We start from the raw sequence: 19,736 nt of genomic DNA on the forward strand, positions 1-19,736 counted from the left end.
GGAATGCAGAGAAACATGGGACAATGTGCTTGAAGAAAATTATGAGGCTCTCACAAGAGAAACCTTAAAATGTTACTTTGTGCTGAGATCTAGGAAAGCCATTACTATTCCTGGTTCTTTGAATACGTGTTTGAGGAGAAAAGTTATATACAACAGGTAGGGATTTTGAGAGGCAATGTTTATTGTTCAATCTGTCTCCTTTTTATCACCGTAAATATTTACGTATGCATATGCACACACATCCATAAGCAGGATTGTTTCAGGGCATAAAAGTTGTCAAGAAACAGAGAATTATGCAAATCACCCAATGTCACAAACTAACTACAAAATTGCAACTCAAAACCTGTAATTTCTGCTTCAATCTGCTTTATGTGTCTGGAAATATGTGTGTCTGGGAGAGAGAGAGAGAGAGAGAGAGAGAGAGAGAGTGTGTGTGTGTGTGTGTTCGTGCGTGTATGTGCATGCATGTACCCATATTAATATGCCCTGGAATGGCTGACATTCTGTAACCTCTCCTTGGATGCTTGTATATTTCTTGTTAGTCCAAGAAATGTGGACTGGCTAACAGATTAGCCTAAATTTCTTAAAAGGCAAACAGTTCTCTAGTTTTTTCGTTTTGAACTATTTAAAAAAAAATCAACTACATATTGCTTTCAATGATAACTACCATGGTTGTTAAGGAATAGAAATATAATATTTAATATTTTAGAGAATTTGATTCAACTGGCAATAACAATGCTACTTATGATATTTTTATTGCTTATGACATGTACTGTAGTAATTTACATGCATTTTCCAATTTTATGTCAATATTTATCCCATGACAATATGGAAAATTAGAGTAGGTAAGTAACTGGTCCAATTCACACAGCTCAGGCCTGCCTCAGACTAGGTACAACTCTTAAATGCAAACCTTGGATACTGTTTAATATGACTTTTGAAATTTATTAGCCATCAATGATAGCTCAGTACTATATATGCTGGTGATAAATCGAATGCACTATTATTTTCCCCTCTGAAAATGTGCAAAGTTCAAGAAATGGGCACTTACACTGAAACATAAGGCCTGAAATTATCAAAAGTTCTTTTTGCCTGGCTCTCTAGAAAAGCAACAAATTAATTTGGATTAATTGCAGCATGTCTACCATGATCTTTTTGGAAGTTTCACTAGAAGACAGCCCTCATCACTTTCTGTCTTACACTGAGGCATGAAATTTCTACAGATTTGTTTAAATAGCTGTCCTGCTCTTCTATAGAATTGAGTGGACCTAGTCATGGAAGAAATAATTTCAATACTATAAAGCAATCTGTGATCTTTTAAGGTTTTTGCACTACCTAAACATAAACAGTATTATTAGTTCTGGCAGTAATCATTTCACCATTCATATTTGAAGCAGTAGGTAGTTCCAGAAATCAGGCAATGTGCAAATTCTGTCATAGTAAAACATTTATTTGTTAAAGTGGTATAGATTATTCAAGATTCTACAGTCTGTTAAATCATGGATGGCAATGTAAGATGGATTGATACAGAACTTGATGCCAATGTAGGCTTTTTTTCTTTCATTAAAAAAAAAAATACTTGTAGGCCAGAAGAAAAAAATTTGGTTTTAAAAGAGGATGAACCATGGTCTGATAGAGCCAGTTCCGCCAGCATCAGAGACCTGCGCCTGGGCTCCTGTGGACAATTTCTTTTAGGACACCAGTTCAACAATCAGCCTTTGTGAATTGAAACATTTTTGAATTTTATCCAGTAAAAATATCAGTGGCAAATTTTTTCAGGAGAGAGAGAAGAAGTGGTGCTCTTCAGATTAACTCCAGCCTCTGAAACAAAAGAAAAAGAAAAAGGAAAAAAAAAAAAAAAAAAACGAAAAAGAGAAAGAAAGAAAACACATGGCTAATAAGATCATTGTACTAGCAACCTGGAAGTTACTGAACTCTAAGCACCCAAACAGGAGTTTCTTGCCATAAAATAAAAATACACCTCTGAATAATATCTAAACATGCATATCAACATGTAAAATTATGCTTGGTTATTTCACATTGACAAATATATAAAAATGTTACTTTAAAAAAGAATTTTAAGAGATGAGCCTAAATTACGTAAGTCAAATCCAAATTGTGGAATGGCATTTTCCCTTACTTTGGTTGTCAGATTTATACTCTCAAGGTAAGATAAGACAAGTGATGATTTTTTATTCATTAATACATGCCATTTAAGTTTTAACAAATATTCATAATAATTTTTAAAATATGAACATCTTAGATCAAATTTGTTCAAGACTATTAAAATCTAAGTGAACTCTACATTTGTTCTATTCTTTCAAAAATTTCATATAATAAAATTTTAGAAAACTTTATTCATACATTTAATAATAGTAAACATTATTATTCATCTTTACTAATTAGTTCTTCATCCACAGAACAAATAAAATAAATGAAAAACTTACAATAACTCACAAACAAGGGCACTCCATGGTTAAACTAAACAAGACTTTGAAAGAAAATAGTATAAAAACAATTTCATAAAAATATTTCTATATCAAACTTTGGAAATATAATTCCTCTAATATGGGTTCTAGTCTTCATGGATTTAAAATATTTATAAATATTCTATCGTTGATAGAAGATGAAAATAATTTTTCAATAATATATTTTTTCATATATATGAAAGAGAAATAATTTTCCTTCTCTCCATTCAAAAACAACTGCATGTTCAAACTTTTGATTTGGGGATTATGAAATGGCACAAATGAATCATAAAATATAGATTTTTAGTTTACTTAATATTCTACATCAAAATGCTGCTGTAGAATATGTTTGAATCACTGGTGATCAGTTATTAAAGTATATCAAAGTTATTTTGATAACTTAATGTGATAAAGGTAGATAAAATACTGTAGAGATTTTATTTAAGAAAAGTTTTTAAAATACTCTTAATCTGAATAAGGGAAGTTAATTTGTGCACAAATAGTAATTTTAGAAAACTAATATGGGACACAACCAATTATTGAAGATTGTTAAGGGACCAATGTGTAATCTATTTATAAAAATCAACACAAAGGTGCTCACACGGTAGTAATATTCACTGGGGGTTGGGGGGATGGAGGTAGGTAAACTCACAACTAATGGACTCAGTGAGCATTGTATGGGGGAAAGGGCATGCCTCAAATCCTGGCTTGGGTGAGGCAAAGTCATAACATGTAACCAAAATGTTTGTACCCCCATAATATCCTGAAATTAAAATAAATAAATAAATAAATAAATATCTTGGAAACCACTGAAATACAGACATCACTATCATACTTTACCTAGAATATACTAAGAAAAATCATGCGATATGGTATAAATCATTAAATTCTCCTTTATTGGTTTCAAAGCAGAGCTTATATTGGTAGAATTGGATATCAACAATCTTTTTCCTTTTTATATTTCTAATAATATAACCCCTTAGAAAAAAAATGTAATTTTATTATACCAAATTTCAAGTTACAAAAAGTAATAAAATTACAAAAAATTCAAGATTCCTAAAAGAAAAAATATTGACCATGTAACTAGTTTGACTGTGTAAGTAATAAATCCTTCCAGCATAACAAACTTTAATTTAATATTAAGTTAATAATTTTATAAGCTTACATATCTTAAGGAGTTTTTTAATTAAATTTCATATTACATAACATTATTAACAAACTGTGGAATTAAAAATTTAAAAATCCTGTACTATCTCTAGTAGTAAAGGTAGATTTATATAAATGCTGTTAATTTTGAAGAGGAAGAAATAACAAATATTTTTTGAACTATGAGAGTGTGCCCTGAACTTACTACCATTATTGAAATGATGACACAATATGGAGCCAAATAAAAACTAGTATTGGGTAGGAAATCCAAAATAATACTTTTTAGTTAAATTATCAATAGGCAAACTCTTAAAATAGTGCCATAAATATCTAAACATAAAATACAAAATCACAATAGCATCACAAAGATAAAAATGAAATAGATTATAATAACTATAATAAAATTTTACAAAAACTAAAAGTAATTAACTTGGGGCTTTGGTTATGGCTCTCATTTAACAGTGAAGGATACGCAAAACACTGTGGATGGACAGTCTTAAGAGTACTGAAACATAAGGAGGAAATGCAAGCTTCCTCAACATTAAGAGAAGGAAAAATGAACTCATATTGAATGGATTGTGGGGAAATGTTTATTACTGCCCTTATTCTGAATGTAATTAAGAGTGATGAAAAATTTTGATCTTATATAGCCTGGATGTCTAAACATGAAGAAAATTATTTGTAAAGGTCATTGCTGACACTAGTGTTCTGTTTTTTTTTCTGATGTGGTGTTGTGTTCAAATAAATATGTCAAAAGGTATGCTTTAATTATTATAAAAATAGTTAAAAGAGTTTTCTACACATGGGTCAAAAAATTCACTTGAGAGGAATTTTCATAGAAAACCCACTCTGCTTAGAAGCAAATCTTTTGTACTATCATTCTCACTTGGAAAAATATTCAAAGTATATTCTCTGAGTATTTGCTTTGATCTTTGGCTCCTATTTCATATATTTTCCTACCTTGTGCTTTCTTATTGTTTTTGAATGTTGCTGTTTATTTATAATCAGCATTAACATTTTATTAATTTATATATTAATAGTTTCTCTGAAAAAACTATAGTCTTTTCAAGGTTAGAACATCTGTACCAGAGATTTTATGATAAAATTTAAATTTTTGATTGATATTAAACAGAATAATTATAAGTCAAATTTACTAAAATCAAGAAGCGATATCTTAAAGGTTGGTGTTAGCAATCACAGAATGTCACAGTTCTTGTGCATATTTGCACACACACACATACACACACACACACACACAAGTAATGCAGACATATTGGTTTGAATACAGCAAACATTTCTTAAGAAATTTTATTTAAGGCATTTTCAATATAAAAGCAAACTAGTCAACCGTTTATCGTTACTGCCGAACATGGCATATCTATTGTTTTACTATGTTCATTTTAAGGATAAAATTCTTCGCCAAACATAAAATTAATTTACATGTAAGTACTAGTTTACATGTAGAGTAATTATGACTAATTTTATCAATGATTCCCCCTCCCCTTGCTCTCGATTCATCTTAGTGTGATTAAAATGTTATGATGTTATAATAGAAGAATTTTATGCAAGACATTGAAATATTTCAAGTTCACTCTATTTCTATACATATTCAGGAAGGCTGCTAAAGAAGAAATTGGCATGGGGCATATTCTGGCTAATGGCAATGAAATGTTTTAACTCTCTGTGCTTTGAATAAACTAACCCGGTGGGTACCTCAGTATGATTAGCTATAGAAAACACAGAGCTGAGAAGCTGCAATCAGAAGGGGCCTCTGCCCACCCTATCTCACTTCATTCACACGGTAAAGTGCTGCTGACGGAAGGCAAGGCTATGAGAAGACTAAGAGCACACAGGTCACAGTCTCCTCAGCAAGGGCTTCATTGTTTGGTCCTGTTGACAGCTACAGAAACAATCGGCCTGCTATAGCAGAAATCATTTACCAAGGACCAAGAATAGTTATCTTGAGGTCATGTAGTAACTTAAATTTGATAACAGAAATGTAGCAAGGAGCTGGTTACTGAGCGAATGATGTGTTGCCACTAAATTGTCTTACAATTATTCTTTGTGGATTTGTTTTTCTTGCTGATGTTTACAGAAAGAAGAGAAACTTAGCTCAAGTATGGAAGGAAGTTTTCTATGATATTATGACACAGTCATTAGTTTCATAAAAATAACTAAGGAGAGACTCAGTATGAAGTTTTTAAAAAGATGACATAATTTATACATACATTCGCTATGTAAATCTAATGCAAAGGATACACACATGAATTTATTACATATTGAAAGAGCTAATCAATGAAAGATTATGAATCAGAGCACTAGTATTAGTAACAGGGTGGTGGTTAATGATTGTTTTACATTTTCTAATTTTTTTTAACTATGTTTTCGGAATTTTTCACAATTATTACTATTTTCTTTAGGATAAAAATGTCATTATTAAAAATCTTATGTACTGATCACCTTAGCAAATCCTGTACTATTTCTAGTAGTAAAGACTCCCAAAGAGATTACTTTTCTCTAAATTCCACTATTAATAGTGTGGTAAAATAAATATATAAGCACAATAATATATAATATGCCCCATCATATATAAATATTTGGGAAATTTTTTAAATTGGTAATTGAAAAATGACTTAGACATTGAATCTCCTGTTTCCAAATTTTGATTTAACACTTAGCACCATTCTGAATTTTGCTACTGATAGATTAACCATCTACTTCCTAATCCCTCTCTAAAGGTATCCTAAATTTCAGCTCAGCTAGATGTTCAAAGTCACGTGATAAATGAATTTTCAAAAATGAAAGACAGAGATATAGAGGGAGAGAAGCGGGGGCGGGGGAGGCGAGAGAGAGAGGGAAATGTGGGGAGGGAGGTTGAGATCGGTGAAATAAGGCACCTTCATGCAGGTCAATTCAGTACACACAACAGAATACAAAACATGTGCCAGACATTGTGCTATTGTTTTCAGTGAGCCATCTGTTCTTGCAATGTAAGAATAGGATCTTAAATTCAGTAAAGAAATGATGCATGAAAACATTTTTTTCTTGATTTGGGGATGGAATTCATTAGGGAAGATCTTGAAAGATTGAGGAAGTTATATTTTTTAAAAAATATGAAATGTTAAAATACAAGGTCCTATTTTTACCTATCAACAAATAAATCAATGGCTCTTTTTAGATCTGTTAAAAGCAGAATTTTTGTGCCAAACCTCAAGCAAATGGCTGATGCTTCCAGCTGTTTGAACAGATTGCTAAAGTGCTGTTCTGCTCTGGAAACACACTTTCCAATCCAATTAAAATGCAGGAATCAAATACTCATTTGAAACTTCCAAAAAAAAAAAACTCAAGAAGAGTAATTGGTTGATGACAAAAGGAATACGATGAATATTTCATGTGTAGTCTTTTGCTCCATTTTAAGGAGGCTTCATTCATTTTAGATAACAGTGAAACACTTCTGATCATCTGTTTCCAGTGAGGCATAATGCATCATCTCAGCTTCTATTAGGATGTAGAAGTCAAGGATAGGAGTAAATACATTCCTATCAAGCTATTGTCTTCACGTTTAGAAATATTTCTAAAAATGCACATATGTCATATGTGACCTTAAGAGTGACTCCAAAGTCCCATCTAGCATTATTAACATTACTTTTATTTCCTACACTATGAATCAGAAATGTTTAGTTAACCTGAAATATGTCTAAATTTAGAAATTGGACGTTCACTTAACCAAACTTAACCTCAGTCTGCACTGTTCAGCATTCCAAGTATGTTTTAATGGAAAATTTCAACAAGTTACATAAACTAGCAAACCAAAACTTAAAAATCCATTTATAAAAGAATATATGCATTTAAGTGTTGAAGTATATAACAGGTAATAATCTCACCTGTGTTTCCTGGACAATCTGGTCAACATTAGTCAGCAAAGCATCTGGGAATAAAATTTTCAGTGTCATGAACAATTCATTTTTATTTTTTAAGAAACAGATCCTAAATCACTTCTTAATGAAATCTTGGTAAGAGTCCTTACCAAGAATTAACAAAGATTCCTCTAAACTTTTTTTTAACTTACCAGTTCTTCAGTTACTTGTACTTGACTATTATAATATTTCTTAGTTGTCTATGGCTAATTTCTGATAATAAGAATTAAAAGGAAAATTTCAAAAAATATTGTCCTAGTAACTATAATGAGTGATTTTCAATGTGGAATATACTATTCCTGCCAGACTTAAAATAAGCTAATCAGGTTTCCATTCATTTTCCCTACTCATAGTTAACATTTCAACTATATAGTTTCATATGATTAATATGGAAAAATATATCAAGGAAACAAGAATCCACAGAATAAAACATAGTTTAAACATATTCACTGCATGGAGTATAAAATAATCATTTGTAATACTAATCATCATTCAATACTCACTCCCCCAAAAGTAGCATGTTTACCAAGTACCCATTCATCCTTATGTAAAACAGTAACATTCTAAATACAAACATTCTGCCTTTAAATGTCTATACGTATGTTCCATTTCTATAAATGTTTAATACCATTACATAAGCTTGCACAGCACACATTCTATTTCTTTCCAAAATGTTTTCTTCTTAAGCAAATATTTTTAATCCTTTAGAAGTGACACATGATAAGAGAAAACTAGGTGTCTAACAGAAAGTTCATTTTCAGGGTTCATATATGAGTATGATGACTCTAGGACAAAATATTTTTACAAAACCTCCAGTATAAATATTCGCATAAATTTACAATGGCCTCTGGAGATTAGATTTTACATGAAAGCAATAATAAGACTTACTCACATCATAGAGAAAAAAGTGATTAGGGAATTGCATTATGGTACAGCTAACATAGTATATTTCATAAGCTCCTTGACTTTACTCAAATCATTATTTATTGGACATATTCTATAGCAAAAACACAATATCTACATAGCCTATGTGTCAGATAAGATTAAATATACAACCACTTGAAAACACAATTACTTTAAATGAAAGGGCCTTCATGGCTTTCTCCTGAATGTATTTGAAAATAGTTTGGTTTTGTTTTTAAAATTCATGAACATAACAGTAATTTGAAATGAACAGGTGAATTTTGACAGGTTGTAGAAATGGTTATCATTAGGAAATGCAAAAAATAAAAATAAATAAATTTGTACTGAGATTTTATACTCCATTGTTATTTGATAAATAACAAGTGTAATTTTACAGGTTTTCTGTCTGAAGTTTTCTGACATCCATCCATTTAAATTTAATTCTTACATTAATAACAATCCATATTGCAAGACACAAAATTATGATTTTAACTGATTAATTTTATGAGTATAGAGATTTATGTATCTATATGGTACATATATAGATATTTATATAGTACATATATATGTGTGTAACTATATACAGCATATAAATTTATTCCATGTTAACTTTATATCTTAAATTTAGACTTTCTAATAGCCGAACATAATCACAAGACAATGGTATGGTGATTATATTGATTATTTGCATAATCTAATAAAATTGCAAATGCATTCACGTTACCTTAATGAGGTAATTAATACTTAAATATATTCCCAGTTATAAACTGTTATTTTTCTATGTCCCACTTCAAATAAAACCACATTTTTAGGATGATGCGATCACAGTGATATGTTTACCACTCTTTATGTTAGGTGGTCTTCTGTACTGCTGCAAGGAGGACTGAGTTCTGTTCCAAAAGAAATTAAAAAATAAATAAATAAAAGACAAAAAAAAAAAAGACCTGAAAAAAACTAATTACATTTATAATCCCAGCATATATTTATCTAGCATGGGAAGGAAAGGACTGAGTAATCTGTCCTTCGAAATTTTTAAAAATCCAGTTATTTATTTTGATTATTCCTTCTTTTCTCTATGCCATTGCAAAAATGACATATTTCATTTCCATGTATTTAATTAAAAGTAACCAGCATTATAGGATAAATTATTAGTATTATTAATATTAGCAACCTAGAAGGATAAAAAATAGCCTTTTCACATTCAACCCACCTCTGTGATGAAGTCCTTTCCCCAAAACACTTAAATACACTCTCAGCAAAAGCTGATATTTTTAAGGTGAAATCATTGTTTTTGAGTAACAAGGGATGGTTGAGCAAGGGAAAGAAAGTAGACAGTCTTTATTCTGTCTAATATAAATGAATATTATTTTCTTAGCATTATAAAATTCAGTTGGAAATCAACCACACCAAGAAGACAATGGGCTTGTACCTACTGTCTTCTTAGAAGAAAGGGCTCATTTGCACAGTTCTACCCACAAGAAGATGCTTTATATTTGTGAATTTTTTTAATTATTGACATTTTAAAGTTTGTTTATTACTCTAAATAAGTAGAAGGGAAATACTTAAACTTAGGAACTAGAAGGAAATTGATGTCAACTTTGTGATAATTACTCTTAAATTTTTTTAGCTTTATAAATGAAATAGTTCTTTTTCATAAATACAATTAAATAAAATAATTAAAATTTATATGAGAAGCAAGTACTTTATCAGCGATTTCAATTGAAGAGAATATAATTCACAAAAAAAGATAAAAAAATTCCTGCACACAAAAATAATACATTTAATTTTTAAAAATTCCTTAAAAATTTGTGGAGAAAGTATGCATCTTTCAAAGAGTAGACTCACTATGTTTAGGGATTGGTTACAATAATTCAAAACTTATATTGTAAAACTTTTTAAAATAAAATATATTTACAAACCAGGTAAAATCCACTGTTTTAAAGATAAAATAGCTACTGGGAAGTCCACTGACTCCATTCATGGTTGGAAAAAAAAAAAAACACGAAATATACTGGCCATAATGTGAGTGTTACTGCATCTAACTTAAATTGTATTTAATATACTTATATATTTGTATATTTTAGACTAAAAATAAATAATACTCATCAAACTAAAATTTGCTGCTTCTTAGAATTTTGAGGTAGCTTTAAATCTTCATTATCCCTTTATGATGCTCCTGTAATAAACAGCAGTTTGGTATGTTAAATTAGGGGACAGTTATTCAAAAGGAACAAAAACAGTACAAGAACACACTTTTGAAAAAAACGTTTGAAGTAAATACCTGTTAAAACATGCTTAATGACAAACATACTTTGTTAGTTTGTTTTCACATTGAACATGCTGAAACCATAATGTAACATGGCTAAAAATGAAAAAAAATAATTAAGAACAAGGAAGTAAATATGATATATATAATCTACATATAGTCAACAACAAACAACAAACCACATGCTTCATATCACATATATATGGCTGTTTAAATGAGAAATTCAATAAATGGCAGAAAGAAAAACAAGAAAAGGACAGAGAATTTCTAGCTTATAATATCTAGATCACAATTCTCTATTGTGCTAATTAATCAAAATTTTCATTTCAACACCTTCCTTGCTGACCCCATTTATTTATTTATCTATCCATTTACTCATTCACTCATCTAAGCAACTATTTTGTTTCAGACATTATAACAAGTAACATTATCCCCAATTTTCCCATAGATTTATTTTTCAGTCATTTCATACTGCAACTGCTTTATGCAAAAAATTCTTCATATATTTATACACAAATACAAAAACCATTTTACCATCTTAATAAGACAATCTTTTGTTGATCTCTCAAAATATAAACTTTTTAAAAGACAAACACAAGTCAGAAATTCACCTATCATTTTAAAGAACAACCGTTTAAGTATTTGGTTTAAATACCCTGAAAATGGTCTGATCAAATTAATAAAAAATTAAATTATTTTCAATGGCTTTAGTCAAAATAAATTTCACATGATTAGATATCATAGTTTTAAATATCTATGAGAAGTAAAAGATATTTAATTAAAGTTTCATTAGGAAAATAAGTAGGGCATTGATTTTAACAAATATAAGCCACTGAGAAATACAAAATAAGTTCATCCGTAGATTGGAGTAGATGTGGTAAGCTGCTCCGTATGTTGCAAGAATTCAGAGCCTTTTTATCCTTGATCACAACCTTCATAATGCCAAAAATTCTTTCTTTGTAGATTCATTTTGTTAAGCTTTAAATCTTGAAAGCTTTTGTATATTCAAGATTTTTTTAATACTGTGCTGATAAATCTAGGAAGGGAAAAGTAATAGGCTCTTGACAATCAGCACCTTGTGAGGAATTACGTAATTGATGTTAATTAAAAATATTTGGTTGGTGTTAGACCATTATTACCGTAATAGTATTGAAAATACACTTCACTTCGAGTAGTGCTTGGATTTCATAAACTACTCCACATGTGATCTCATTTACTGTTCACAAGAACTACAGACCTGAACAATGATGGGTGATTAGGCTTTGCAAATGTAAAAAACAAACTTTTCAGAAAGGGAAGCAGAGTAGAGAAGTGATTTAGTAAATGCCTGAGATAATAAAAGCCCATGGGACATTTTTTTTAAGACTGGCACTGAAAGTAATCACTAACTGCTTTAATCTTACACTCGATTGAATAATATGATGATAAATCTCATATGATAAGATGTTCCTCTGTCAAGTTAAAATTAACTTATATAAATGTTTATGTGCTTCTAGAAGAAGGAAATCAAACTAATGATTCATCATTTCTCACCTGTGCTTTAAGTGGTATTTCAAGTGATCTAAAAGAGTTAATAAACCTTTACTGTGTGTTTAACTTACTCCCAGGGAGTAATTTACAAAAGATAGTGAAGTACTTATCTTATTATGGCTAAAATTTCAGGTTCTTTTGTGCAAGGTAATGTGTCTAAGTTCTCACATGAGCCTTATTCTCAAAACAAAACAAAACACACTTCACGTTAACCCCATTTATGGATCTCCAGTAAAATGCCAAGTTAGCATATAATTAAGTTTTCAGCAAGTAGATAGGAACATTTATCTATAGACCTTGATTTCAGTGAATTTCCAAGATTACCATATTAACAAGGAACAACATTTGCTGACTAAATTTAAAATCCTTTTGTAAAAGCATGCATTCTCACTGAGCTGCGTGATTTTTAATTAAATTTATCCCAGGTTTTAGTTAGAATAATAAATGCACTTACTTTAAGAGAGAAAGATTTAAATGCAAAACTATAGTGCACAAAAGAAAAAAGCCACTATCTGGTTAATGAGCAATGACTTTATATCACTTAAAAATGTAATGAGAACTCCATTAGAAGTTGTTTGTTTTTTTAATTTTACTTGGTCATAAAAATAAACACCCCTTTGATACAAGGGAAGTCTTGTACTTTTGTCTCCCTCTTTAACTTTCATTAAGAGCCATATAAAATTCATTCATTCAGCTAATGTGTATTAAATGAATGAAAACACTTTCATACGTCCATGTAGATGCATACAGAATTGTGGTCTGTGACTTAAAACTAATCGGAATTTTTGATAAATGGAAAATAAATTGCATTTTCTTCTTTCCACTGAAAATAACTGTGTCATGGATGAGAAATATCCTAGAACTATTAAGGCACCTGAACCAAGGATGTTGTTTAGAAGGGTACCTATTCTATTATTGTCTGGGTATGCTAATTGACTACTATGTTTTGAATAACACAAGAACATGGGGTTGTTCTCTACAACATTTTCCTAAAAACAAAGGCAACACCATTGCCATTGAAAGACAATAGTCAGTCTACTCATTAAAAAATACCAATTATCCATAGGTGGTCCTTTGTAAAATTGGAGAAAATATCACTTTTATATAAGACTTTTTTTCCTATGACAGCTTCCATTTTGTGATCTGCTGTTGCAGAACCTAGAAGTTGGTCCTAGCATAGGGAAAGGCACTGCTGCTATTTCTTGCTTTTTTTCCCTTAACCACTTTATTTATGTTACCTTCCAACATATATATATGTAAAATACATACATATATATATGTATACACATATGTTGAAATATATACCCTAGAAGGTTTATACACAACCTGGGCTCTATTAGCCATGTATCAGAGAGACAAGACTGGAATTACAAATTCCAATTTCTCATGTGAGTTCTCAAACTGATTTTTCATTTAAAAGAAATATAGATTACACAGAGCTTTCCAATATCCACTCAGAATTTGAAAGAGTTGCTTTTCCACTATGACCATCGGAATTGTCGGACTGAATTAACATCCCATTCATAGACATGCTTCTTTTAGAAAATAGTCCACATGTGTTCGGTGAGTTAATATAACAATAGTATTCTTTTAATTCTCCATTCAGGGAGTACCTGTGCCTTGCTCTGGATCTCTCAGCAGGCAAAGTGAGAAACTTACTTGGCTTTGTATGTGCTCTTTTAGATGAGGGCTCCTCTGTGGTAGAATCAGGAGGTCGGCTAGCTAACTGCAATGCAGTTGAGTTGTTCCTGTTAGTGTTTTGGGACTCAACATTTGTGACAGCTTCATTCTGTGGTTCGGTACTTGGCTTTGTGCTAGTCTTTCTTTTCTGCTTTTGGGACACAGAAGTGCTTGAAGTCCAAGACGGAGGCAAAGCAGAGGTAGTGGTGGAGGAGTCCTGACTGGAACAAGTTTCTGAAGGTTGAATCACATTGTCACTGGCAGCTTTACAACACTGGGCATTCTCTTCAGGTCCCACAGCTTGTTTGGACACGGACTGGGGCAGTGTTACACTGCAGCCTTGAATCTGAGCCCCATTAGTTTGAGAATAAACATTGCTAACCTTGGTGACCTTGTGTTGCCCATTATTGTTACAAACCTTATACCGGATCATTAGAATGATGATGAAAACCAGCACAGATGCTACAATTATTCCACCAATAATAATAATCATGGTGCCTCCCAAAAACTGGGACTGCATGAAATGGCAACGCACATAATCCTGTTCCGTAGTAAACTGGATGCAACCCACGACTCTTGTGGCAGTGAGGGAAGTGATGCCATCATCATATATGGCCAAGACACATAAGTCATACATAGTTCCAGCAGCCAGATTATTGACCAGAAATGTTTTGCTCGTAGGAGGTATCATTCTGAAGGACAATGGAATTTGCATTAATATTTAGAACAAAATAAAACATTTACACACAAAGTCATTATGTCTTTAGTTCTGTCTCATTTTAGTATTCATTAAGACAAGCACATTTATAACAGATATGAAATATGGGAAAATGATCTAATCTTATATTTACCCAGTTAAAATAACTAAAATTCATTGTTGGAGTCTACATTATATTAATGGTGCCTGTACTATGCCTTGACAAGCTGACTAATTACATTGCTTGGCAAAGCAGAACTCCAAATAAAAGCCACTGCTAAAAAATTATTTTTGACAAATTGCTTTTGAAAGGTGTGAGTGTGACATTATCTGACTACTAAACAAATCCACTTAGCACTTACAACACCTCTATGACTAAAAGCCAAGTTGAAGGAAGTGAAAACACTGACAATAACATTAGAAAACAGAATGGAAATATGTTCCAGAGGATTTATTCTCCAAATCAGTATTAAGCCTATGTGGAATGGTATCCACTAAATCTTTCTTTAATAAAATTAAGATAAATAATAGTATTGAAGTGTTTTATTTACAGACTTATCCCTTTCTAATGCCTTTAACAGTTGGTCCCCAGTATGCTTTTATCCTATAAATGAAGATGATGAAAAGTATGTATATGAATAATATCATCCCGGGAATTTGAACAAGGCAAGGTTGTTGACCAGATCATAAATCCCTTGTCCCATTGTGTCTTAATGCAAATTTTCATCATAACACCTTTTCTAAAATTTAAAGAAAGTTTATAGACAGACATCTCTGAATCCATTACATTCTAAAAGATTTTTGTGGATGGCTATTTTCTACTAAATTTTTTTTTCAGTTACAACTACATATGACCTAAATAAAAATTAATTTAGAAAAAAAGACTTGAAACCATATTTTCTTCCCTGAAAGTGAGTTGTAGAAATTTCAAAATTTGGTAATACTCATCTGTTATAGAACCTAAACAATGTGTTCTAACTTTCAGTTCAGAGTATATAAACAATTAGGACTGAAATCACCACCATTTAGCAGAGTGCATGATAAATGCCAGGTATTACTAAGAACTTTAAATACATTAAAAATTAATCTTTACAATGACTTTATGAGACAGGCATTATCACTATTTGACATATGACAAAAAATTAGGGTCATATATTGAAGCAATTTCCTCAAGGTCACACAAAGTTTACTTATCACGGCAGGATTAAAATATTGGTATTTGAAAATAAAACCTGACTTATTTCACAGAGCTAATGCTTAAAATACATAGACAGTTCAGCAGCTACAGAAAGGTGAGAGGGGGGCATGGGCACTTTTCATTGACAACAGATTAAATACCCCAGAGGTTACGTGAAGAGACTGCTATGACAAAAGCAAACTACTTTCTGCTAATATACATGTAATATAGTTTATGTCCCTATATATTTAGTGATTAGAGGAATATTAGAAAATGTTTAGTCTAATCTCTTCCTTATAACAATGAGAAAATTAAAATTCAGCCAGGTAGAACCTTGCCCAGGATTGATCATATGGCTAGCTAGGATAGTTTTATTTTTTCCTACCAGTCCATGCTTATTTTTAAAAATTACTCTCATTTACATATTTGAGTGAAATAAAATTATATTCAAGAATTTACCTGGGTATATAAGAACTGAACTGATCTGATTTCTGAAAAGCTTCAAGACCAAAAAAAAAAAAAAAATCAAAACCATGATTTTACATCATTTCCTAGGGGTAATAATAATCTATAACAAATGAAATTATATGAAGGAATAAAACTGTGTATTTCCAACTGAAAATTGGGCAAGATGTGACTATAAATCAATGAGGCTGAACTTTAGAAAAACATACCAGAAATTCTTTAGCAGATGCAAAATTCTCCATCATTATACCTGCCTGGAGATTACATACTTAACTCCAGTGATACTTTCACTGCTCAAAATATTTGTAAACTTTCTCTTTGGAACTGTCTTAAGAACCAGTGCACATGAGACAGAGCACACACACACACACACACACACACAACACACACACAACTCATCATTCAGAAAATCAGTCTCATTATTTTATAGTTACATCCTATTTTTGACCATAAATGGCAATACCCATCTTGATCACCCACCTTATTCACAAGACTTGACTCCAAATGGCTTTTGCTTGTTTCCAAAATTCAAATTCACCCTCAAAAGACGAAGATTTGCCACCACTGAGGATATTCAAAATAGTGTGATGAAGGTTCTAAAGATAATTCCAAAAGTGCTTTGAGCAATGGCAGCATCATTGGGATAATGGTATAGCTTCCCAACGTGACTTCCTTGAAGGAAAGAACACTCATGTGGATGTGTAAGTTCTGGTATGTTTTTGAATTTCTAAAATAAATCATTCTTGTTCTCTGATAGTCACATCTCTTAGATGAGGGGAACAAAACGTAAGTAAGCATAATATTAAATATAAGTTTAAACTCTCTAAAAACAGCACCATTCAAAATATTTCCCCACATGTATTCACCACCTTTTACAAACCTTACATTATACACTTTAAAAAATGGATTACTATAATTACAACACAGAAGTATTGTCAATTAAAAAAAAAATCAGTAGTCCATTAACAAGCCCTACATTAAGATGCATGGTAAGTATACAAAGTTGCTTAATTTTTCTTACCTGTAAACAAGGGTGTCATCAAAAGTACCATTGTACTGGATTTGAAACATACGTATTCCAGGGATATTTCTTTGAAAATTGAATTTAAGCAGTGCCGTTGACGATGTTGCCTCTGCCACCACAATTTTATCTTGACTCATTTTAGTATCACCATTACTACTGCTTGCATTAGACCCTGACTTGGTAGAAGTTGAGATATCTGAAGAACCAGGATCAGGCTCATGGATATGGTTTGTACTGTTTAGTAAGTGAGGGAGCTTAATTATATGAAGATCCACTGTTTGTGTTGCTTCCCCAGCAGGATTGGAAGCAATGCAGGTAAAAGCACCTGTATCCTTTACAGTTGTTATAAGAATGTCAAGTGTTCCATTGTCATACACCAGAGATCTTGTTGCATTTGAAATAAGCTTCCCTTCAGGAGAAATCCAGTGAATTGCAGGTTCAGGGTCTCCCCTGGCTTTGCACCTCAGTGTTGCCCTTTGACCCTCCAGGACTCTCATTTCATGCGTGTGACGTGTAATGAGAGGAGGCTCACACAAAAATTCTTCCTCAGGAATTGACCAAAAGTAGCGGCCAGTTAAAAGTGCAGGAGAAGCACAGGTCTCTAGGTCATCTTCTCTGGACAGACGCCTCAACCACAATAATTCACAATTGCAATGCAAAGGATTTCCACCAAAACTTAATGCAAAAGTAGATGGGCTTATGATTCCTGAGGTTGCCAGTACCTGAGCTCGCTGAAAGAGAGGATCAGGTGGTAGCTTCTGCAATTTATTTGATGTTACATCTAACCGAGTCATCTTGTGTAAGTGGGAGAAAGTCCCCTTGGGAATGTTGTCAATCATATTGTGATCCAGACTAAGGGTGTGCAAGCTAACCATCTTCTCAACAGCATCCCAAGGAATGGTTTCTAGATTATTATATGACAGATCAAGCTCCTCAAGGGCAAATACATCATCAAATGCTGTAGAAGAAATTAAAGTCAGCTGATTGTTGTTCAATATCAAATGATGGAGATTGGAAAGACCACTGAACATATCATTTGTGATTTTAGTCAATCTGTTGCTATTCAAATGCAAAGCCCTCAAATTTCGTAGGTCAGCAAATGCATGAGGTGTAATAAAACTTATTGTATTCCTGGATAGAGTCAGGTCCACCAAGCTGGTCATGTTGGCAAAATCTTTCCTTTTAATATTTGTAACAAAATTGTCTGCCAACCGCAGTTCCACAGTTCTTCTGTCAATGTTTGGTGGAACAAATAAAAGCCCTTTCTTGGCACAAAGGGTTGCAAGATTAGGAGACAAAATTTGACAGACACAACGCTTTGGACAGATCTGAGCTCTCACTGCTATGCCAATGAAAAACAAATAAAAAAGAAATTTTTCCATTGTAGATCAGATTTAAGAGCCTGTAAGAGAAGATACAAAATATAGTATTAGCATCCTACCATTTAATTAACATTGATGTTCCTACTAGAATAATATTTTAATGCAATTTTGAATATGGAAGTATTTTTATTTATATAAGAAAAAGTATTTATATTTACTCAGTACTAATGGGTACTAGGAATGAATAATATACCATTCATGGTTTCATAGGATTTAAAATGAAATGAAAAAACAAAGAAGTCAAGAGGTTATTACAATTATTTAAATGAAGTGCCATTTTTGAAACAAGTACGGGGAACGCCATGGATGTACAAAAAACAGAAATTCAACCCAGACTACAGGGCTAGGAGTTTAGGAAAACTTCCCCAAAATCCTGAAAGACATCTTGTTTCATAATGAAGTTCAAAAAATGAGAGGCACATTTAAAAATTTACAAGTAGTTCAAATTACTAGCCTAAATAGAAACAATAAATGACAGTATTTGTTATTGGGTTAACCTTGTAGCATAACCTTTGAATATAATTAATTATTGATTAAATTTTTCATCTTTATAAACTATCTTGACATAGTTTAACTTTCACATTCTAACTGCAAATATAGGATCTTATGCTAAAAAAGGATAAGGATGAAAATTTGCCACAATAGCTTTTAGTTTCCCACATTACAATATTGTACTAGTTATAAATGTGGGATTTTTGAAGATAATTTATGGAAATCATTGTCAAAATACTCAACAATGAGTTCAAGAAGATATAATATTGTTTTCTTTCTCTTAAAATCTTAATGCATTGGTATTTATGCAAATTTAATTTAAAAAATAAACACTTTGACAATTTCATTGTACAATTTGACCTTGAGTATATGCTATTGAAATCTATCTTCAAAAATAAAAATAACATATGTGATTAAATGTTCATATACACTGCATGAAGTTTTAAACACCAAGTGGGAAAATAGCTGTAAAAATCACCCAAATTTTATTTGAATGTAAATGTGAAATATGGAATTATTCCAGAAATATTTTGCCTAGTTTTCTAAATAAAGCATAGTTTTTATAACTGTGAATTATTTATGCCTACTT

The 19,736-nt window shown here is 31.5% G+C and overlaps 1 protein-coding gene across 2 annotated transcripts; it reads right to left on the reverse strand.

Moving 5' to 3' along the window:
• Positions 1-1,429: 1,429 nt before the first annotated feature.
• LRFN5 (leucine rich repeat and fibronectin type III domain containing 5) lies at positions 1,430-18,655 on the reverse strand. Of its 2 annotated transcripts, XM_045568026.1 has the most exons (4): positions 17,271-18,655; positions 13,890-14,602; positions 7,499-7,542; positions 1,430-1,821 (listed from the first exon to the last, which is right to left on the reverse strand). In XM_045568026.1, the coding sequence occupies exons 1-4, from the start codon at positions 18,653-18,655 to the stop codon at positions 1,804-1,806; spliced, it is 2,160 nt and encodes a 719-aa protein (XP_045423982.1). In that variant the 3' UTR covers positions 1,430-1,803. The 2 variants fall into 2 exon arrangements, with proteins under 2 accessions (XP_045423982.1, XP_045423989.1); XM_045568033.1 differs by lacking the exons at positions 1,430-1,821; positions 7,499-7,542 and adding an exon at positions 10,176-10,610.
• Between the last annotated feature and the right edge of the window lie 1,081 nt (positions 18,656-19,736).

Source organism: Lemur catta, chromosome 1, assembly GCF_020740605.2.
Source record: "Lemur catta isolate mLemCat1 chromosome 1, mLemCat1.pri, whole genome shotgun sequence".
Lineage (NCBI taxonomy): Eukaryota > Metazoa > Chordata > Mammalia > Primates > Lemuridae > Lemur > Lemur catta.